This window comes from Lontra canadensis, unplaced genomic scaffold (genome assembly GCF_010015895.1).
Source record: "Lontra canadensis isolate GAN:19392208 unplaced genomic scaffold, GSC_riverotter_1.0 scaffold67, whole genome shotgun sequence".
Lineage (NCBI taxonomy): Eukaryota > Metazoa > Chordata > Mammalia > Carnivora > Mustelidae > Lontra > Lontra canadensis.
In genome coordinates, this window is record NW_022631061.1 from 9,196,367 (window position 1) to 9,220,742 (window position 24,376).

General features: G+C 34.3%; 1 protein-coding gene across 8 annotated transcripts in view; it reads right to left on the reverse strand.

Moving 5' to 3' along the window:
* Window positions 1–11,745, reverse strand: part of POSTN (periostin) — a 33,519-nt gene extending 21,774 nt beyond the window's left edge. For 6 of the 8 annotated variants that reach the window (XM_032880113.1, XM_032880112.1, XM_032880110.1 and 3 more), the window contains exons 1-7: window positions 11,566–11,745; window positions 10,161–10,259; window positions 5,779–5,843; window positions 3,917–4,074; window positions 2,190–2,354; window positions 1,135–1,281; window positions 501–642 (exon numbers count right to left, since the gene is read on the reverse strand). In XM_032880113.1, coding sequence (XP_032736004.1) covers window positions 501–642; window positions 1,135–1,281; window positions 2,190–2,354; window positions 3,917–4,074; window positions 5,779–5,843; window positions 10,161–10,259; window positions 11,566–11,684 — 895 coding nt within the window. In that variant the 5' untranslated portion in view covers window positions 11,685–11,745. The remainder of the gene's footprint in view (window positions 1–500; window positions 643–1,134; window positions 1,282–2,189; window positions 2,355–3,916; window positions 4,075–5,778; window positions 5,844–10,160; window positions 10,260–11,565) is intronic. The other 2 variants (XM_032880111.1, XM_032880109.1) reach the window with 1 other exon arrangement.
* Window positions 11,746–24,376: the final 12,631 nt, after the last annotated feature.

Consider the following 24,376-nt stretch of genomic DNA (forward strand, 5'->3'; position numbering starts at 1 on the left):
TCCTCACAACATAAAATCTATTTGAAAATAGATAGGGAGACTAGAATGAAGCCAAATTCTATGTATAAATAAATAATAGACCAAGAGAACCGTGTAATTTTCTCAACTTAATTATACATTTTAGCATAAATTTAGAATTAAAAGCATTATGTAATACATGTACAATACTAAAATTTGATAATCTAATATTTCTTTTAAACCATGACTAAATCCTTTTTATTGCCTGCTACTTATTTACTTGAAAGCAATAAAAAAGAATATGATCTTTAAGATATTATTTTAAAATTAATGATTAATTACTTAATTACTCTGCTGATTCTTTCAAAGCCTTTTTTTTTTTTTTTTTAAGATTTTGCAGTCCACTTCAGAACACAAGTTTTTCTTTGCCTTTGCTTATCAAAGTTGATAATAGGAGCATGACTTAATCTTTTTTCTTTTTTTTTAAATTTTCTTTTCTTGGAATTCTGGGAGGCTTCTCAGAGAGGAGAATATTTTAGTACCTTCAGAAGCCACTTTGTCTCCCATGATCCTTTCTAGGACACCTCGTGGAAGCTTCTCAAAAGCCTCATTGGTGGGAGCAAAAAGGGTGAAGTGACCATCTCTTCCAAGGGACTCCAGTATATCAGATGTGATAGCAGCTGCCTGAAACACAAATGTGCTTGTTAGAGGCTTGCATGTTGCAGATCCAAAAGAAAATCACAACACACTTAACCTAGGCTGTCATGAGGGAGTTGATTCTGTAGAAAATTATAGAAGTTTGCTCTTGTTAGATCTTTAAAACATGATTTGTTGGCACAACAAACTACATCCTTTCCAAGTTTCCTCAACCTGTTTGTAAGAATGGGAATCCTGCCCATGTTTGTGTGACTCTAGCAATATCTAGCAGTATATATAATTGAGATGGACACATACTAAATACAGTGAATACACTATGGGCACATAACTAACTATTGGGTATTTATCATGTCCACACAAGTATTATTATGTCATATGGGATGATTTCTTCCATGTAGAATAAAACTCCTTTCATTTCAAGAAATATATTTGTTATATTTCTGCCAGATTTTTAAAATAACATTTCTATTGTTAGATTTCAGTGATGCAAGACAATCTGATATTATTTCTTGTACTTACCCTAAAAGATGAGAGGTCATCTTCTGCTTCAATGAAGTCTTGAATTGAGGTACCAATTTGTGTAAGGACACGGTCAATGACATGTACAACACCATTTGTTGCAATCTGGTTCCCATGGATGATTCGAGCGCAGTTAACAGTGACAACCTATAATTATTTGAGAAAATCAAAGTGCAGAAATTAGAGCCATCAATTGACCACTGAGACTGCAAGGCCATTATCTATCTTTCATTTCTACTAGTAAATGTAACACGAAGGAGCCAACATTCTAAATGTAAGTGTTGAGGATAAAGACATATATTGCTCTGTCTAAAAAGGAAACTAAGAGAAAACAGTACCAGTTGAAAACCCAGTCCAGTTACATGTAACATATCTAGAAAATAAAGGAAAAAAGCATTTTTTTTTTCATTTGAGTTATTGCTTTTTTTTTCCTCCCTTCTCTTCCTCTTATAGAGATAGTCATAAACTGTTTCAGCTGAAGGTCAGTGAATTACAGGAAAAAGTTTATCAGTCCTAAAGTAAGTTTTGAAAGAGAGAAATAGTTATCGCACAAATATAATCAGTTCTATTCCAGTAATTTCCCAATTATTACCTCATCACTGACCCTTTTCATCCCTGGAAATTTGTTGGAAGAGCCCTATGACCCTGTTGGAAGTTTCCCACAAGGGCTCTACACACAGAAGAACCTAAATCAGTATAGTAGCTTGAGGGTGAATAAGGGAATATTCATTCTCTGGTGTTCTTTGATAAATTCTTATCTACTATTTTTCTGTAGTTATCATTTTTCAAACACGTCAACTACTAAAATTTCCCTTTTTTTAGGACATCTAAGTCTACTGTCAATGAACTGTGAACTTAATTTCCTCCTCACAACCACTCTCTATAGAAGTCAGCCACTGAATTAGAAATTTGCATGCTCTAAATGTGGGGGGAAAGCACAATATAGTGCTTACATTTACTAACATTTTACTATTTCTGTGAACATGATATAAAAGGTATAGACAAAATTAAAGGTGATATTACTCTGAAATGTACTTTTTATTCATGAAACTTACCCCATTAGGATAATGGTTAATGAAAAGCCCCAAATTGTTATACATTGAAGGAATAATCATGCCATTTTTTAAGTCCTTGGTCAACATTCTGTTATTAACCATATGGCTATGTAAAGCATTCAGTAATTCAACATTTACATTGCTCTCCAAGCCTCTACGGATATCCTAGGAAAAATTGAAATGTTAGAAGTTTATTTTATTGCAGTTCATCATTAAAATACTTATAATTACACTATGGGTAAAACGAGGAAAGGCAGCTATTCAAGGCTTGGGGATAGGCATTAAAGAGTAGATAGAGTAGGAATAGTAGTGATTATTTTAAGTCCAGTTGCTGACACAGGGCTGAATGTTGGGAGAGAAGGTTTTATTCAGGTTGGTTAGCATATACTTTATGTTTCTTAGATAACATTAAGAAGGAATTTTAGAAAAGTGTGTGGGACAATAATGTGGAAGACTTTAATGCCTGAGTAAACTGGCAACAAGGAGCCACTGAAGATTTTGTTGTATTGGAATAAAATTATTAGACTGGGCTTTGGGAAGGTTAATCTTGTGAAAATGTAGAGCAAAAATGAAGATATTAGTGAGGAGGATGAAACATGAGACATCAATGACTAACAATAGCTAAGAATTAGAGCAGGAGAAGAATGAATCACCACTTTCAAGTCTAAACACTTCAGATGGGTACTGCCAATTATGGGAAAAAAGGCAACTGAAAAGCAATTGTTTGTGGGGAGAAAGAAAATGGCACATGTTTTAGATAACTTTTTGTTTAAAGATGAAGTGGTGTATCTAAGGAGAAATATTAAGTGGTATATCCAAGGAGAAGTATTAAAATGGACATTAGAAATATTTTCCTGAGGTTCCAAGGAGAACAACTACAGAAACAGATTTCATGGTTATATGCACTGAAGTGATGGCTGAAGCCATTGGAAGGGTATATAAAGAGCAAAGTCTAATTCCCAGAAGAGACTTTAGTAAGACTCATTATTAAGTGAAGGAAGAAGAGGAGTCAGCAAAAAGACCCAGAAAGGTGGTTGAGAGATGAGGTCAATGGCAACCAACAGAGAGAGTTCTAGATAATATCTAGAAGATCCTGCCTTACTAAATATTATTTGACTCTAGTCATAATTATCAATTTGCCTTCATATCTAGTAGAATGTAGGAATATATTTCTATACCAGTTTTACAGATTGGAAATTTAGTATATTACAAATTATGCACAAAAAGTCTGAAAATCAAAAGCATTATTTATAATGCTTCATTTAAATATCCATACATATTTATAAATGTCAATATCTGAGAAGCCAAATATATTTACATGTAATTAAAATAATTATTTGTGTATTTATAATATGCCTTTTAATAAATTTTAAATTCCACTAGGCTTCTTAACTTACCTTTCTGTTGAATAGGTCATCTAAAATTCAGTATGTTTCTTCCCAATCAAAAAGGAAAGAGGAAAGGAGTAAAATAGAATAATGATAAACACCAGTTCAGTCCACCCTTGGTTTGCCTTTTTTAAATTAGTCTATGAAACTACTGGGGAGGTATTCCATATACGGATATATTAAAATGCTTTCATCTTTATACTTAATATCTCATTCTTTTATGTATCATCATATATGTATAACAAAAAAGAGATATAAGATCTCTATTAATTTCCAAGTTAAATCAATTAAAATGAAATCACAATAAAAATAATTATATTAATAAAAATAATGAATTACAGAATCCAAGTTGTCCCAAGCCTCATTACTCGGTGCAAAGTAAGTGAATGATCCCTTTCCTTCAATCTCTTCCCTCAGTCTTGAGACATCAGAATAGTGCTGTGTTGTGGTGGCTCCCACGATGCCCAGAGTGCCATAAACATGGTCAATTGGCAAAACTGAAATAATGAAGACATGAAGAATTACTTAGAACAATATTTCAAGATTATTATTTCACAATCATTTAAACTTTTACTAAATTCCTCAATACATTTAACTGATAATTTAACAATAAAATTATATGAATTATCAATTTTACACAAAAGCTGTCTTTTAAGGGCTAAATAATAAAACAACATTGAAAACTATTATTTCATATATCCTTTGTGTTGAGGAAAAATGAATTTTAAATTATCCTGATTAACATTATGTATTACGTATTAGTGTATGTAAGTGTGACTCCTGCTATGTCAATAATAGTTGAACTATAATTATCAGCAAATATTTCCGATTCACTGAAAAAAAAAAAGATGCTCCTCACTTCTCACTGAGAATGGCAAAGGTAATATTTTCTTCCATGTTGGCTTAAACTCCTAAATGGTGTAATATTGTTAGGTACTGGGTTATTAATTTTTATAGATTTGGGTTTTTAAAGAAATATGTAGACCTACTTCTTTTCAGCATAATTTCAGGGAGGAAATAGATGGAAGTATCTAATGCCTCCAGAATATTTCTCCTGAACTTCAGAAAAAATATTAATATACGAATGTCAACCTGAAAACTGATGTAGCTGATTTATTCATTTTTTGACCCTATCTTATTTGAAAATACATGTGATTTAGATAATATCATAGGAGAAATGGTTATTACATTTGTGAATATATAAAGACTAGGTGACAATTAATAAATTATAAAATCAAGACCCCAAAGAAGACCCCAAAAAGATGAGGAAAACGAGTCAAAATTAACAAATTAAAGATAACAGAGCTCAATGTTTGTCCTTATGCCCAAGCTGAAAAAATAAATCCTAGAGAAAGGCCTGACTTGATAGAAAGAACTATAATTAATTGTAATTGGTCATTAATTCATTACAAGCTAATGATAAGACTTGGTTACCAAAGACACGAACCAAAATTCAGGGGCCCCCAAAAGTGAAGTATTTGTCTTGATTTTATTCTCTCTGCTGCTGGGACCCACAAAGAATGCAGATATCAGTTTAGAATCACATTCAGAAAGATTACTGGATTAGTGGATTTTTATACATTGGTGTCCATAATGGTGAGGGCCTCAAAGTTTATGTTATATTAGAAGAACTGGGAACAATTAGCTCAGGGAAGAGAAATCTATTGAGAAAGAAAGGATAACCAGTGGAAGTATGTGATGGTTGGTGTTAAATATCTGAATGGCTGTCATTTCAGAGAGGAACTAGATTAACTTTTTTTTTTCTCTAGTTGGCAATTTTAGAAAACCAATTTTCAACATGAAGGTTGTTATAAAATCAGAGCTGTTCAGTTACAGAAAATTATGCCTTCCCAGCTACTCCACTCCATGTTTCTAGACAATGTCAAAGATGGATTTTGTAGAGAGGATTTTCATTTAATTTTTTCATTTGAATTTAAATTTATGATCAGGTTTGTGTTGTATGGCCCAACATTCACTGAATGAGCGGCATGTTTTAATACTTTGTCACCATGAAAAATTAATGATTAGCACAAAGATGGTGGCATATCTTAGGATTTATCATGGTGCTAAATTTATCATGGTGCTAAAACACACACACACACACACACACACACATTGGCTTATCTACAAGCTAAGCTACCTCAAGTCTTTTTCCTCACATAAGACAAGTTCCTCATTTATTTCAGTAATTGAAATTTTACCTGCTGGGCAGCCTTTCATTCCTTCCATTCTCATGTAACCAGGGCAACATTCATATAACACAGTCCTGTATATCGGAAGAAAATTAGTATTAAAATGGGGAACTACATAAAATTCATTTCCATATAATCTTAGCAAAAATATACCACTTATTGCCATGATTTTTGAGACTCTTGAATTGGTTTTTCCTCCCTGATTTCAAGTTTGTTTATATTAGTTTGATTTCTCTATATAGTTTCATGACATTGTAGAAAGTTCCAGGATCTTAATGCAGATGAATAAGGTTCCCAGTTCTGTCCTTGGTAGATGTATGACCTTGAGCAAGTAATTTGACAAATTTGAGTCTCAGTTTCTCCAGCTTTTTAAAATGGATGTAGTAGCTATGATAGCTACCCACAGGCTAGTTGTGAGTCTCAAATAAAATTATGCTTTGGAAATCATTTTGTGAACTATAAATAGTTACAAATGTTTATTAGTATAAGGTTATGAGAAACTAGAAACATCAATAAATACATTAACCCAAAACAATCAATAAAAGCTATTCCACTGCTAACTAAAATAATATTTTAGGTTTGAATTGCCAGTAGAATTATTAATTTGATCATATTAAATATAATCTTTAAAATCTTCTACAATACAATATTCAAGAAAATGCTATTTTTTCCAAGTTAACAAAGTATAGTAAGTTTTATATAAGCATAATTAAGGCAACAAACCAGAAAATTCAGCAAAGATATATCTGAAATAAGTTTGTATTACTCTGTTTTGTTGGAAAATAGTAACCTCAAATCATCTACATAATTGCTTTTATTTCTTACTTTATTAAAAATATAATCCTAATCTTCATTTTATCAAAGTCCATTTGACATTTTCTGGACTCCTCAAAATCTAGCATCGTATTTTTAATTAAAAGTTTACATAATGCTCTGTTTCCTCTCAATAGAAATATGAAGGTGAATGTACAAAATAAAAATTGTAAATGGGGAATATTATAAGAGGAAATACAGACCATTTTATAATTTTTAATTGATTAATCCCATGTCATGAAGTTTAATTACTTACAGACTGATTATCTTATAATTTAGTAACTAAACATGTATTAAGTAGTTCAGATATTATTTATTTCTGTTTTTTTTCTAGTTATGATAATCATATTCAAAAAGATGAATGAATGAGAGAATTTGTATATATTTAAGAAAAAAATCACCATAAGAAATACTTTTTCTTAGTATGATAAAAATGACAACAAAAGCAAGTTTGTAAAAAGTAGAATTATTAATGATATATGAAACGGTCTTCTATAGTTTGTAAATAAACTTTTCAAATTAAAGCCAGGTCTATTAATTGATTATCCATGGTTTATGGTCTTGTTTGTGACCTTACATTCCCATTTCTTTACTTTCTTGATGTCAATTTAAAAAGTAGAATGTAACATTATTTATGCATATACATGTATGCAGTGAAAAATGAAAGCTGAATGAGAAAAAAATTTCTGGCATGGAAACTGACTCAAAGATATTTGATAGATTTAAAAAATGGACAAAATTAAGTGGGAAATGCCAATTTTAAATTGTTCATCAATTTTAAAATAATTTCAAGAATAGCTGTTATTAGAAACATATGGAAACTATATGGGGGTCTTATAATGGCCCTGAAACAATTTATTTACTTAGATCCTCATATAAATAAATTAGAATATTTGGATGCAAAAGGATTGATTCAGAATTTCTTACGTGTTAGCTTTAGCATATATTGTAAACAATTTAAAAAATGAGATACATATTTATTGGTCCAGTATTGACAGTACTGACTTGAAGTAAAGAGTGACTAGAAGAGGAAATTGTTAATGTAACAAAAATTTCTGTAACACATGCTAATACGACCCAAGGATTAGCCTTAATGTAGACAATTAGTGCAATAGATGGAATAAAATCCAAAACAATCAGCTGCAATTTCAGCTGATAGTTGAACAACATGGTTATCTGAGTTGATATTTGAAAAACAAATTGTAGGTTTATTCAGGAGAACATTTATTCTATACAAAACTTAAATTTCCCACATGGTTAGTAGGACAAAACAAGAGTAAAGAAAAATCATTACTATGTACATCTCTGAAAGTGGAAAATTTATCTTCATTTTCTGATTAGCTATCTAAAGTCTCGTGAAAATACCAGCTGGAAGGAGTCTACAAAATACTGTATTATTCAGCCAATATATATTGTAGGAACTATCTTAAACTTGGGAAATTCATGTTTATCATTAGACCTGCCCAATTACTTCCTTCAAATCTGCAAAACAACTGTTCAACCAAAAGACAAACATTTCTGTCAACTGATACAAAAAGTCCTAAAGACGTCTATGGAAATTTTAGCAGCTGCAAGCAGATGGCAAAACAGGCATTCCTGTTGTCAAGGTTATTGATTTATTTGATTATTCAAAACTAATATCTAGCATTTACATTTATTTCAGAGCACAGATGTAAATGTGTTTGTGAAAACGAAGCTACTTGGGAGAAATAAGCTAATATAATTTAACAAAGGAGACACTGTTATGTTTCTGGTAAAAAGCCAGCCTTCAAAGCAGGATTTTTTTTTTTTTTTAATGGGTAACAAGAAAGAATGTTGGCATAACCTTTGTACAAGCCTTGGCATTTCTAATATACTTAGATGGTTAAAATGAGATTATATCATACTTTCCTAACTACGAGGAAGGATATAATAAAGATATCCCCTGAATAAATTCAGAGAGCAGGTCCTTATGTAGTTGGTGTGCATTCCAAATATGCCTCATGGTAACCATGAATATGAAGAACAAAGGGAAGAGAATCCAGAGCCTTGGAGTTCCCAGCTGAGGTCCAGCTTGCATCACAGGCAAGATCACTGCAACCACTGACTTACATTGTAATTGTGTGAATGACTCATGAGTCTAGCAGATGTCTGCAAACTAATAAGAATAAAGTCTAGGCCAAAAAGTATCATCAGTTGAAACTCTAGTAAGCAAATGAACAGTAACAGACAGCAAAGTTCTGTGGCGTCCTAGATCTAGTGACCATGGAGAAGTAGAGTCCAGCTAAGGTTATATGCATTGAATACATGATTTTTATCTGGAAATAAAAATAATCTTATGCATTTTAGATAGGCATTTGGTCACAGTTCCTTTTCCCACCCACACATATCCATTTGTTTAAGTACTTTAAATTTAAGGACAATTGATATTGTGAGTTACTTAGCAATTTCACATTCATCAAATCATTCTACCATCCTCCCCAAAACTCTGTAACTATAAAATCCACATTTCACAGGTAAAGAAATGAAAGCTCCAAGAAGTTAAGTGATGCTGTGTTTAGTATTTGTACCAGCATTTTTAAGTTAGGAATAAGTTTTTAATAATCCCCCAATCCTTCCACCTATTTAGGGTAATGAAGTTTAATGATGATGTAGTAAGCAGGTTCTCATTCAGATATTTGTTTCTCAAGTCCTCTTTTGTTGAAAGTGGAGTCCAAATCAATGGGAAGCACTGCTTTTTTAACCAGCAACGGTATCTCTAATTTTTCTAATACAGTAACTTACTCTATGACTCAGATCTTTCACTTTAAAATGAAGAACTTGGACCACATGAGTAATTCTCAACTTTTATTTGCCCACGATTGTAATTTCCTACAACACTTATTGATTAAACCAATACACATTTCTATCAAGTAATGAAAATATTTTCTGATTTTAAGTTAATCAGTGAAATACATATCTAAATAAAGAGTAATTGTCTTTCTGGCTACTGAAATAGTATATGTAATGACAAGTTTTACACCTGTTGGACCCCTGTGGATCTGGTAGTTTGGGATGAAGTAACTGGATTAAATGAAGAGATAAAGCTTAAATTCTTTCCAAATTCAAGCTTTGATGAAAATTTTGAGGTAAACTGGAGTATTTCAGATTATTTCCAAATAGATGTAGGTGAACATTAATTAGCGCTTCAAAAATCCTGATATTTTAGATCAATTTGTTCTTCTGGCTCTCTCTTTTTTTTTTTAATAAAATGAGGAAACTGAGGTAACCATTTTTATAAAATGAAGCATAGAGATTAAGTGTCTTGTCCAAAAAAGGGCCATACCAAGGATAGAAATGCCATGGTATCACACTGATTCTATACATCGCCATGTGATTTTTTCCCTTTGGACCTCCATGACACATAAATTCAGGGCTCATGAGAGGTCCACTAGCAGAGGTAGAAATACAGAGAGAATTTCTTTATTCACATTTATGATCCAGTTTTTGTTTTAAAGCTTGCAATTTGGGAGAATTTTTTCAAGTAAAATGGTGTATATGTCCAAGGACAGAAATAGACATCTCTGGGACTGGTGCATTAGGAAAAAGATGAGACTTACGTTTTCTTTCCACAGATGGCACCTTGGTACCAATTCCTACAAGTGCTGAAATATTTCTTTTTGGTGCCTAAAATCTGTTGAAGGGCGCAGACATTTGGGCTAGAATACAGGGAAGAGAAGAAAGTTAATGTCCTAATGACAATGACTTTTTCATATCTTCATGTCAGATGGTTCAGAAAAAAATTAGCATGTGGACTCAATTTTGAAACATGTGATTCTAGTCTTGCACAAATCTACTTCATCCAAGCATACTGATTCATCAGAAAAACTGAAGTCTATGGGAGAGAAAAATAGAGAGGAAATTATACATCCAAACACCAGTGTTCCAAAATTTAATCTAGTAGGAATATTCAAGCAGCATTAAGTTCAACTTAATTTTGTTTTCATTCATATTACTTTTATAGTAAGCCAATCTAACTGACCCTTTTTAAACCAAACATGCTCATTTTGGTCTCTAATCTGGAACAACGGACTCTGGAACAATGAGGAACCAAGAGAGGAAAAGACAGTTTTTACTAGGTCCAAAGACAAAATATGCTGTAATTTTCTAGGTATGCAATCACAGAAGAAATGAGTGCTACAATTAACTGAATAATATGGCTGCACAAAGGAAAATCTATTTCTTTGAGTGGAAATAGTAGATCAGAACATCCTCTGCCAGAATTTTAAGAGTCTTTCTCTCTTAAAGAGATAGGAAGTCTTATTTGCACTGTAAAGCAAAGGAACTTTTGAGCAATGTGAAAATTCCTCTGACACATTAGAAGAAATGCTAAGATCCATTTAAAAAAATCATAAATGGTTGGTTAAATTACTAAATTATTCCTATTAACTTTAAAAATGCTAAGTTGTAGTTAAATTTATTCCAAGAAATATGTTTGCAAATTTTGCAGAATGCAGAATTTAAAAGCATTCTTAAATGCTTTAAAATATTCAAAGAACTAGTTACATTAATCATTTTTAAATATTCATACATAACTTAAATGAAAATTTCCTTAACAGCATGTGAAATATTTCAAAGCCGTTCACATAATGAAAGCCCTAGTCATATATTTTTATTTTGGAAACCTCATTTCAGGTTTTTGGAAGGAAATAAAAATACAAATAAATATAATAATAAAGAAGTGCCTGTTAAATGTAGTCAATTAGGTTAAAATTATATAATGCTGCAAAAAAGCAATTACATGCAGATTATTTTGACAGTAATTTTTAAAGTTTAAAATTTAAACTATAAACATCTATAAATCACAGAATACTCCTTTCTTTTTTTCCTTTTTCATACTAGTTTTTAATAAGTAGAAAGAAAAAAAGACCTCGGTGTATTTAAGGAACTTTAAAGATACTTACACATATAACAAGCTAAGTAAAAAAAAAAGAAAACATTTATAAAACCTAACCACCGACTTACCCCTGATCCCGGCCCCTGATTCGGCTATGAGCCAAAATCTTGTCATAATGGCCATTGGCGTTTGCAGAGTTAACAACAACCAGCAAGAGGAGAGAAAATATAGGTAAGAAGGGAATCATCTTTAGTCTCTCCGCTGCAGTTAGTCCACGAAGAGAACTGGCAGTGGGCTTTGGAGAGCTCAGAGTTTATATACATGTCAGAGTCTGTGGGAGGGAGCACTGTATAACCTGGGAATCTGAGCTCTCTCCAAAAAACATCAGCAACTTCAAGTTGGCAGCTAGTGTCCACTTTTCCTAGTGATGTTTACTGAACACATTGAGCCTCTTTTATATTTCATTCTGAAGAAGATATTTATTTTTATTGTTAAATTATTTATATTCCCCTTTAATAACTGACTCTTTGCCTGTTCCTATTACAGTTTTATTCTTTTGCACTTTGGAGGGGTTTATGGAAAATGGTTTTGTTTGGGTTTGAAGGACTATTCTGCAATCCATCCCTTACAGAATATATGTTCCTGTGCTCAATGAGATCATTGTTTGATCTTATCACATCACTCACATTTAGTTCACCTCAGAATTGAAGGGTTATTATTTTTCACCAGAAAGCAAATGTAGATGTAAGTTTGATAATCATAAGGCAGTAATGGCTCTTGATTAAAAACAGATGTTGGATACATTTAAAGCTTGTACAAAATATGAAATAACTGAGTGCTGATGAAAAATACAGGAGAGACCACATGTTCCTTGCAATACTACTAAACAAGGGAGATATTTCCATTTCACTTCTCTTTTCAAATATCAAGGAATGGATAGAGTTAACATAAACCAAATTCTGCCAAGTTTTTCTAACTCTTGAAATGAAGCAGAAAAGAAAACCATTTGTGCTTTATTGTTTTTTCGTTACACGCTTCACATGATGACGAACTTGTCTAGGCAGCACATCTGATAACCACTGGACAAAAGTAGCCCCTATTGGAAACAAGTATTACTAATCTAGCTGCAATAGATTAAAGACATATTAAGAAACAAAAGCATTGCCAGAAATCTTCCTCTGATTTTTATCAAGAATAACTGAAGTCTTTTAATGTTATACCATGCGATTCTAATCCAAGGGAATATGAGCTCTTACTCCTTCACACATGGTATGTCAAACGTTCAAAACACTGGATTAAAAAAATCCAAATGTCAGATGTCAACCATAAGCTGAACTGAAACCTGCAATGAATCTTCTTGAATACATAAGTTGCACACTATCTTAAAGTAAAAGTGTAATTCCAATATGTCTTGTTGCAAAGTGTTCCTTCCATCATGGCACATTGGTATTGTTGCCCCACTGGCAATATAAAGAAATTTGATACTGCCTCACCATGTTTTCCAATTGCAAAGTCTTTTAGGGGAGGCTGGATGGGCCCGAGGTGATTCCAGGTATCAGGAGAGTTACATCAAACTTGGCTATAGAATTTTGCTTTGAGGCACCAAAATAATTCCACAACTGGCAGCTAGTTTATTAAGAAAGCATACAATTAGACAATATTCTGAAATATGATTCAGAGGCCTGCTTTCAATTTGAAAATCTTGGTATTACGGTGTAGAAAATGAAAGAACAATTCAAAAGGAGAACTGGAAAGAAGAAGGCATAAAAGGTAAAGTAAATTCTGTCCCTGGTCCCTTGCAGGAAGAAGATTCATCTAACATTTATATAACTTTGAATGGAATTATTCTAACTGCATCTGTGTGTTACTGGTTTGCTTTATAAGTTTCTATTATTCTTACATGCGTAAATTATTAGGGGGTCAGTAATTGTTTATTGAGTAGGATGGAAAAACTGTTTTATGAAAATAAGTCCTTCTTAATACCAGTAAATTAGATGTTAGAATATTCTTGGTAACATAGTTATATAAAAGTCTTCAATACTAGCCTGTTTAGACATTATAATGTAGATTATGTATCTTCTAAAACATAATAATGGAATTTCGGAATTATAGAATGATGAATTAAACTTATAATACAGAGATTTCTCTGACAACACCATTATAAATGGTCATTCATTCTTTACTGGGATGCTCACTGTTATTAATGCAACCCATTTCCTATTAGACAGCTGCAACTATTTATAAGCTTTTCTGGAATGAAGTTGAAATCTGCTTAAATCCAATGGGGTTTGATTGGAGAGGAAGGATTGAGGTATTGAGAGAAAGAGATACAGACTTGGATCATGTGTATCAAGGGTGAAAGATGTCTTCAAACAGAATCCCAAATGATGACAAACAGACTTGATTATAAGTACAGAGGTAAAGGCAGTATCAATAATTTCCTATCATGTAACCTACTTTCTTCATAGTGTCTGCAGTATATTGAAAGTAAATTGATTATTTTTAAGAACAATTTTGCCCTAGTTTTTCCTTGTGACCATTGGAATCAGTGGCATCCTTTCACGTAGACCACTGATTCCTTCAATGGTCTAGATGGACAAATAATTGCATGAGATGAGTAAGAAAAATGAATACACATTCATATTTCAAAAGAGGACTACTCCTTTCTGGCTGGAGATATAGGTTTACTTTTTATAAAAAGCATGGTATATGCTCATATACTAAAAAGTTTCTGAAATCTTTGTTTTTTTTCAGTTTCAATAATAGAGTCTTAAATCTACCCATCCTGAGCATCACATTGGAAATTGTATAAGTCCCATGGAAGTCAACAAAGTCAACAAAGTCAAACAAATAGCCCTCGGTAAATATTTACACTCAAGATGAGTAATGCCGTCAAGGAAGTTCTTGAAAATGAGGACCAGACTATACATATAAACTACATGTAAACTTAGAGGTTGGAGAGCATTCCAAGAGAGGGACAACTTTAAGGTAAATATAAAAACATCAAAGCACTGTGACTGAAAAAGCCAAGCTCAGCCTGGAAGTGTGATATTGTATGGTATTATGGAGTGGTCGAAAGTCCAAACAACTGCTTTAACCACGATCCTAGCTTCTAGGAGGCTGATAATTGAATATAGTCCATGTCTGTTGGGCAGGGTAGGGTGAGGGAAGAAAATAGTTTCAGAGAATGGAAGAGAAGGTAGTCTAAGAAGTGGAAAAGAGAGAAAAAGCTTGAGAAGGACACCATTCTCCCTTTTCAGAGCACTCAGCAGGGGTCAATCTCTAATTCTGTCTCCCCACACAGGGCCCTTATTCTCCTGCTTCATGAAACATACTGCTCCTGGGTTGACTACATAACTTTATTAGTAGTTTTGAGGAGGATTGAAATCTTGGCAATTGAATCTGACCTTCAGGATTGTAAAGTCTGACCTGGAAATGTAAGTCATTAATGAAAAGGAAATGGCTTATTATGCAACCAAAGAAAAATAATGTGTCTGAAAGACAAAGACATTTGTTTCTAGATCAGGATGCTAATTTATGGGCAGTTTGCAAATTATCCAGTGGATCTTTGTAGCAAGTCTTGTAGCCTCTGGAGACTGTGAAGTCATTGTAATATCATGCTTACTCTCCCTTGCATGTAACCAACATGACCTACACTCTCTAGGATTGGACATTGTCTATGGATTCAACAAGCCTGGATACCCAAGCCAAGAGTAGGTTTTTTAAGAGGCATTTCCTTGGTTTTGAATGATCCAAAGTAGTTACGCACCCCAAATTATGTCTGAACTCCTGCTTTTTAACAAATGGTCTGTGGGATCTTGAAAACCTTTCTTGAGAATCACTCTACTTTCTTACTGGCCTATTTGTAAACTATAAACAATAGAACTTGGTTATAAAACATGACAAGGCCTTGAAGTTAATGACACACATTCATTGAGGCAGCATGTCTCAGTGTCCAAGTGCTTGCCCAGTGAAGGTCTTAGCATTTTTTGGTACTTGGGTTTGCAGCCCTATAAACTAAAGTTCTAACAAGTGCCCAGTGATCTTTGTTTCCTTTAAGTGAGGGAAAGCCAACAGTAAAAGGAATTCAAATTAAGCAAAAATAAAATTTTGTGATTTTTTTCCTAACTCTTTATAATATTAGCTAATATTATAAATATATATATAAATATTATAAATATGTAGGGCACCTGGTTTGGTTAAGCATCTTCCTTTGGCTCAGGTCATGATCCCAGGGTCCTGGGATGGAGCCCTTATAGGGGGGGGGGGTCCTTGCTCAGCAGGAAGCCTGCTTCTCCTTTTCCCTCTTCCTGCCACTCCCACTGCTTGTGCTTGCTCTCTCTCTCTCTCTCTCTCTGTGTCAAATAAATAAATAAAATCTTTAATAAAAAATAAAATATTAGCTAAAATAAAATTGAAAATCAACACCTGGACTTAAAGAAGTCTAAAGGGCCGTATATAGGCTCAGATATTTGTGGCTGACAAAGTGTAAAACCTACAAGAAGGAGTACCTCCGAAGCCATACTCCGAATATGTTTCCAATGGAGAAAATCCATGATATATGAAAGGTAAGAAATCATATTCAGGGAAAGAGATGACTAACTTGCCCCCCAAGTAAACATTATATGATGTCTCTTTAATGTTAATTCTTTTGGAAGTATATAGAAGGTTTTCTGTGGAAAATATGGGTAACATGCCATCTTTCTTGTTTAAATTTAGATTCTCATATCCTTTAAAAGCCTATCAACTGAAAAGTCTCACTTTCATATTAAGTAATCAGTGTAACTATTGTCCCTAACTGAACTGAACACTTCTGAAATTTTTAAACTGGGTGCTTATTTAGCAGCATTTCTTAACAGTATTTACTTGTATTTCTCTGGAGACATCTAGTGGAGAAAGTACAGTATATGTTTCTAGAAGCACAGATACCATTACATTTTGATTTAAATAATTTATAGGAAAATGATATAAAAAAATTAAACAACTTATATACATTTCAAAATGCCAAATAACTGAAGATTAGTAACAATCCCTTAAATAAAATATTTGAGAGCTAATTTAGATCAACCACAACGAATGATGACAAATGTAGATTAAAAACTGAAAAATCTGGTCTTGTTTCTTTTATGTGACTGAACAATAAATTTCTTTACTTTTTATCCGAGATTTATGTTGTTGTTCCACACTGACATAGACTAGTGGCAACAATAAGAAATTGTGACAGATTTCTCCACTTCACGTAAATGATCAGAAATAATCACTTCCATGGTCTGATGTCACTCACTGGCTCCTTTTACATTTATAAACCCTTACTTTCTCATCTCTGGCACACTTGACATCATTGACATTGTGCCTTTCATCTTTTTTCTCATTTAGATCTGGACAACTTTGTTTCAGAGACAGTCAAGACCCTAGTCATCATCTGTCTCCCATTCACAAATGATTAATATTCTTCTAATAACTTCTAAAAATCAGACTGTAAGATGAAGGAGTGCATAATTGCTGCAATTAAAAGAAATCTGTAGACGGTCATAGCTTATAGGATGAGAGTTTCAACATCTCATTTGGCATTTTTAGTCTGATGAAAGAATGGTCTGAATTATGATAACTTTATAATTGATACTTACCCATTTATAACATTCTTGGGCCTTTTCCATCTGAAATAGAAATATTCTCAGGTCCCGTACTTAGACCTCCATCTGCTGATATCCCCTCTGTTTATTTGTCCATGACAACATGTCCTCAAATTCTCTTCATCTTCTATTTCCAGTGTTTGTAACACATGGTATAAATTCTCCCCGCCCCCCACTTCTAAAAAGCTCCTTGTACCTCTGCCCGGAGGCGACAGAAGGGGTTTTCCAACCATAATGTGTCTGCTATCCTCAAAGACATTGAATATATTCTGCTTTAAAATAAACTTCTGCTTCTCCAAATATTGGTCTTAAATGATTAATTTCCAATTGCAGAGATTCAGTATTGTTACTGTTAGAGATTCTTTCTTGTTATTCTCCCAATATATCATGAACTTTCCTGCTTTCTTATGCAAATATACTTGAAAATGTCAATTCTCTAAATGTGTGGATCTGATAAGGGTTTTTATTCACTACAATTTTCTTTTATGTAAACCAATATGGGGGTGCTATGGGAGAACAAAAGTGGAAAAGAACTGCTAGTTGTTTTATGCTAACAAATGTGTGACATTCTTTATATTTTTATTCTTTTTCCCAGTGATACCCATACTTGTGGAAAAACTGGAATAAGACAAAGCAAAATTATGGTACTGGCACAAAAACAGACACACAGACCAGTGGAACAGAGTAGAGAGCCCAGATATGGACCCTCAACTCTATAGTTAAATAATCTTCAACAAAACAGGAAAAAATATTCAGTGGAAAAACACAGTCTCTTCAATAAATGGTGCTGGGAAAATTGGACAGCTATGTGTAGAAGAATGAAACTCTACCATTCTCTTACACCATACACAAAGATAAACTCCAAATGGATAAAAGACCTCAACGTGAGGCAGGAATCTATCAAAATCCTAGAGGAAAACATTGGCAGTAAGCACTTTGACATCAGCCACAGCAACTTCTTTCAAGATATGTCTCCAAAGGCAAAGGAAACAAAAAAGAAAATGAACTTTTGGGACTTCATCAAGATCAAAAGCTTCTGCGCAACAAAGGAAACATTCAACAAAACAAAGAGGCAACCCACGGAATGGGAGAAGATATTCACAAATGACAGTACAACACACACAAAACAGATAATCATGTCAAAAAATGGGCTGAAGACATGAAAAGACACTTCTCCAAAGAAGACGTACAAATGGCTAACAGACACAAGAAAAAATGTTCATCATATTAGCTATCAGGGAGATTAAAATCAAAACCACACTGAGATACCACCTTACATCAGTTAGAATGGCCAAAATTAACAAGATAGTAAACAATATGTGTTGGAGAGGATGTGGAGAAAGGGGAACCCTCTTACACTGTTGATGGAATGCAAGTTGGTGCAGCCACTTTGGAAAACAGTGTGAAGATTCCTTACGAAATTAAAAATAGAGCTTCCCTATGACTCTGCAATTGCACTACTGGGTATTTACCCCAAAGATACAGATGTAGTGAAAAGAAGGGCCATTGTACACCAATGTTCATAGCAGCCAGGCCACGGTCACCAAACTGTGGAAAGAACCATGATGCCCTTCAATGGATGAATAGATAAGGAAGATGTGGTCCGTATATACAATGGAGTAGTATGCTTCCATCAGAAAGGATGAATACCCAACTTTTGTATCAACATGGATAAGACTGGAAGAGATTATGGTGAGTGAAATAAGTCAAGCAGAGAGAGTCAATTATCATATGGTTTCACTTACTTGTGGAGCATGAGGAATAACACGGAGGATGGAGAAAAGAAGTGAATTGGGGGAAACCAAAGGGGGAGACAAACCATGAGAGACTGTGGACTCTGAGAATCAAACTGAGGGTTTTGGAGGTGGGGGTGCGGTGTGGGGTGAGCCTGGTGGTGGGTATTATGGGTATTATGGGTGGGTATTATGGAACACTGGGTGTGGTGCATAAATGATGAATTTTGGAACACTGAAAATTAAATTAAATTAAATTAAATTAAATTAAATTTTTAAAAAAGACAAAGCAAAGATCTCAGATTATATCTAGTTATACATGACCTACATTACACAGGAGTTTGGACAGCTTAGATTTCCAGTATATAATGAACAACTACAAAGAAGTTTACATTATTATAAATAGTGCTGGGGAGGAAAATTATTCAAGTAGACAGATTAATTCAGGAAGTTTATTCAGGAAATTAATTCAGGAAATTAATTCAGGAAATTCAGGTTCTTATTCAGGAAAAATAAAAGTTTACAATAGTGAAAGTTTTGGCCTTTATATGAGAGAAAAAAATAAAAACCCAAAATGTTGATTATTTAAGTCTGCCTTTCAGCTTCATAGAAACAAATACACACAGTTGTACATTTTTGCCTTTAGCAAATTATTTTCAGTTAAATAGAATAAACTCTTAAGTATTATGCAAAGATTGGTAAAATAATAATAACAATAACAGATACTAAGTATAATGGATATGGTCATATGCATTAGCACTGTTTGGAATTTATTCACAAAGTCAAGTGTTGCAGGGAAACTACTCTTTTGGCTGGGAGCTGCTAGTGCTAAGACAACAAGAACTTTTAATCACCAAACAATGTAAAGCTATAGAGTTTGCAAATTAATAATTCTTCAGCCTGAAAGAATATTTTGGGAACTTCACTTTTGGAACATATTATGTCAAATTTTCAGTTGTATTTAAACATCCATCACACACGTAGTTTTTTTTACAGTTTTCTGTAAAACTGTAATAGCTTTCTCTCCAGTTTTTTCCTCAAACCCTACTCTTAAAAAGTTAATAGCCAGAAGGTAATTGAGAAGAGCAACCAAATCACTTGCCCATGTAGACCCACATTTTGGATATTTCTGCTTTGAAAAAAAGCCCAGTTGAAGAAAGGGAGCTCAGGTAATTTCTCTGGGTGTTCCAGTTACCTATTTCTGCCTAACACATCACTCCAAATTTGGTGGCATAAAATAGGAGTCCATTTCTTACACTTTGGTGTCAGTGGGTCAGGCATTTCAACCATGCACAATGGAGATTGTTTATAAGCCATCCTGCTCCATGATGTCTGTGGCTTCAGCTGGGAAGACAAGAATGGCTAGGGCGATTCCAGCGACTGCCAGATACCAGCTTGGAACACCTTGGACTAGAGGCTCTTCTTCCAAGATGGTGTCTTCACTCACATATCCAGCACATTGGCAGTTGGAAGACTGGGCTCAGCTGGGACTACTCAGGGGAAGCACCTCCGTGTGGTCACTCCAGCACGGTGGCTTCTGAGTAGTTGGACTTCATGCATGACAGCTCAGCTAGCCACTTAAAAAGCGCAATATGCATAATCTTTTTTGAGCTGGCCTCCTGGCACACATGGAGATCTGCCATGTATGCAAATTGTTGAAGCCAGTACAAGACAGCCCAAATATAAGAAGAGAGCACATAGACTGCAACCTTCAAATGCAGGAGAATCCTAAAATTTCTAGCTGTGAAAGAATAGCATTTAGGCTCTTGAGACTCCTCATAGACCTGGAAATGCCTATAGAGTCCTCTAACTTATGGTTAAATTAGATAATGTATATGGAAGTTTATATATACATATAATCATTACTTTATTTTCATAAAGTCATCAGAAAATCACCAGGCTGTTAGTGATTCATCTTTCTGTGTTACTAGATTACATTTTTCTTGGAACTTTGCAGCTTGGCTTAAATACAGTGTAAAGCACCTCTCCACCCAGGCAGGGAATGCTTTGAACTTTTTGAAAGGAAACGGCTTTTAATAATGAAAGAAATTTAGAAAATATTTTGAAAATCAGGAACAGAATTCTAAACTGAATGACTTTAGTATCTGAGCATCATATTGCAAATTTAAATGTCTGACCTCTACTGGTTGCAACTAATTTTTGCAGCTGTAAGTCAGTATGTGTTTTTGGTTTTTTGTTTGTTTGTTTGTTTTTTGGAGATGAATCTTCACAAAGTATTTTATGCTGTTTGAGTCTATGGTAAATTTTTTCCATTTAATTTTTCAACTGTCCATTGCTAGTGTTTTTTCCCTATGTTTCCTTTTGGGATTTTTACCTGTCAGGTCTTATGTTTAAGGATTTAATCCATTTCAAGTTAATTTCTGTGAGTAGTGTAACATAGGGGTCCAATCTCTCTCTCTTGCTTTTGTATGTGAACATCCAGTTTTCCCAACATCATTTATTGAAGAAACTATCCTTTACCCATTTAGTATTCTTTTTTTTTTTTAATTTTATTTTTTATAAACATATATTTTTTCCCCCAGCGGTACAGGTCTATGAATCACCAGGTTTACACACTTCACAGCACTCACCATAGCACATTCCCTCCCCAATGTCCATAACCCCACCCCCCCAAACCCCCTCCCCCCAGCAACCCTCAGTTTGTTTTGTGAGATTAAGAATCACTTATGATTTATCTCCCTCCCATTCCCATCTTGCTTCATTTACTCTTCTCCTACTCTCTTAACCCCCCATGTTGCATCTCCTCTCCCTCATATCAGGGAGATCATATGATAGTTGTCTTTCTCCGATTGACTTATTTCGCTAAGCATGATACCCTCTAGTTCCATCCACATCGTCGCAAATGACAAGATTTCATTTCTTTTGATGGCTGCATAGTATTCCATTGTGTATATATACCACATCTTCTTTATCCATTCATCTGTTGATGGACATCTAGGTTCTTTCCATAGTTTGGCTATTATAGACATTGCTGCTATAAACATTCGGGTGCATGTGCCCCTTCAGATCACTATGTTTGTATCTTTAGGGTAAATACCCAGCAGTGCAATTGCTGGGTCATAGGGTAGTTCTATTTTCAACACTTTGAGGAACCTCCATGCTGTTTTCCAGAGTGGTTGCACCAGCTTGCATTCCCACCAACAGTGTAGGAGGGTTCCCCTTTCTCCGCATCCTCGCCAGCATCTGTCATTTCCTGACTTGTTAAATTTAGCCATTCTGACTGGTGTGATGTGGTATCTCATTGTGGTTTTGATTTGTATTTCCCTGATGCCGAGTGATGTGGAACACTTTTTCATGTGTCTGTTGGCCATCTGGATGTCTTCTTTGCAGAAATGTCTGTTCATGTCTTCTGCCCATTTCTTGATTGGATTTTTTGTTCTTTGGGTGTTGAGTTTGCTAAGTTCTTTATAGATTCTGGACACTAGCCCTTTATCTGATATGTTGTTTGCAAATATTTCTCCCATTCTGTCAGTTGTCTTTTGGTTTTGTTAACTGTTTCCTTTGCTGTGCAAAAGCTTTTGATCTTGATAAAATCCCAATAGTTCATTTTTGCCCTTGCTTCCCTTGCCTTTGGCGATGTTCCTAGGAAGATGTTGCTGCAGCTGAGGTCGAAGAGGTTGCTGCCTGTGTTCTCCTCAAGGATTTTGATGGATTCCTTTCTCACATTGAGGTCCTTCATCCATTTTGAGTCTATTTTCGTGTGTGATGTAAGGAAATGATCCAATTTCATTTTTCTGCATGTGGCTATCCAATTTTCCCAACACCATTTGTTGAAGAGGCTGTCTTTTTTCCATTGGACATTCTTTCCTGCTTTGTCGAAGATTAGTTGACCATAGAGTTGAGGGTCTATTTCTGGGCTCTCTATTCTGTTCCATTGGTCTATGTGTCTGTTTTTGTGCCAGTACCATGCTGTCTTGATGATGACAGCTTTGTAATAGAGCTTGAAGTCCGGAATTGTGATGCCACCAACTTTGGCCTTCTTTTTCAATATTCCTTTGGCTATTCGCGGTCTTTTCTGGTTCCATATAAAATTTAGGATTATTTGTTCCATTTCTTTGAAAAAAATGGATGGTACTTTGATAGGAATTGCATTAAATGTGTAGATTGCTTTAGGTAGCATAGACATTTTCACAATATTTATTCTTCCAATCCAGGAGCATGGAACATTTTTCCATTTCTTTGTGTCCTCCTCAATTTCTTCCATGAGTACTTTATAGTTTTCTGTGTATAGATTTTTAGTCTCTTTGGTTAGGTTTATTCCTAGGTATCTTATAGTTTTGGGTGCAATTGTAAATGGGATGGACTCCTTAATTTCTCTTTCTTCTGTTTTGTTGTTGGTGTAGAGAAATGCGACGGATTTCTGTGCATTGATTTTCTATCCTGACACTTTACTGAATTCCTGTACAAGTTCTAGCAGTTTTGGAGTGGAGTCTTTTGGGTTTTCCACATATAGTATCATATCATCTGCGAAGAGTGATAGTTTGACTTCTTCTTTGCCAATTTGGATGCCTTTAATTTCTTTTTGTTGTCTGATTGCTGAGGCTAGGACTTCTAGTAGTATGTTGAATAGCAGTGGTGATAATGGACATCCCTGCCATGTTCCTGACCTTAGAGGAAAAGCTTTCAATTTTTCTCCATTGAGAATGATATTTGCGATGGGTTTTTCATAGATGGCTTTGATAATATTGAGGTATGTGCCCTGTATCCCTACACTTTGAAGAGTTTTGATCAGGAAGGGATGCTGTACTTTGTCAAATGCTTTTTCAGCATCTATGGAGAGTATCATATGGTTCCTGTTCTTTCTTTTATTAATGTGTTGTATCACATTGATTGATTTGCGGATGTTGAACCAACCTTGCAGCCCTGGAATAAATCCCACTTGGTCGTGGTGAATAATCCTTTTAATGTACTGTTGAATCCTATTGGCTAGTATTTTGGTGAGAATTTTTGCATCTGTGTTCATTAAGGATATTGGTCTGTAGTTCTCTTTTTTGATGGGATCCTTGTCTGGTTTTGGGATCAAGGTGATGCTAGCCTCATAAAATGAGTTTGGAAGTTTTCCTTCCATTTCTATTTTTTGGAACAGTTTCAGGAGAATAGGAATTAGTTCTTCTTTAAATGTTTGGTAGAATTCCCCCGGGAAGCCATTTGGCCCTGGGCTTTTGTTTGTTTGGAGATTTTTGATGACTGTTTCAATCTCCTTACTGGTTATGGGTCTATTCAGGCTTTCTATTTCTTCCTGGTTCAGTTGTGGTAGTTTATATGTCTCTAGGAATGCATCCATTTCTTCCAGATTGTCGAATTTGTTGGCGTAGAGTTGCTCATAGTATGTTCTTATAATTGTCTGTATTTCTTCGGTGTTAGTTGTGATCTCTCCTCTTTCATTCATGATTTTATTTATTTGGGTCCTTTCTCTTTTCTTTTTGAGAAGTCTGGCCAGGGGTTTACCAATCTTATTAATTCTTTCAAAGAACCAGCTCCTAGTTTCGTTGATTTGTTCTATTGTTTTTTTGGTTTCTATGTCATTGATTTCTGCTCTGATCTTTATGATT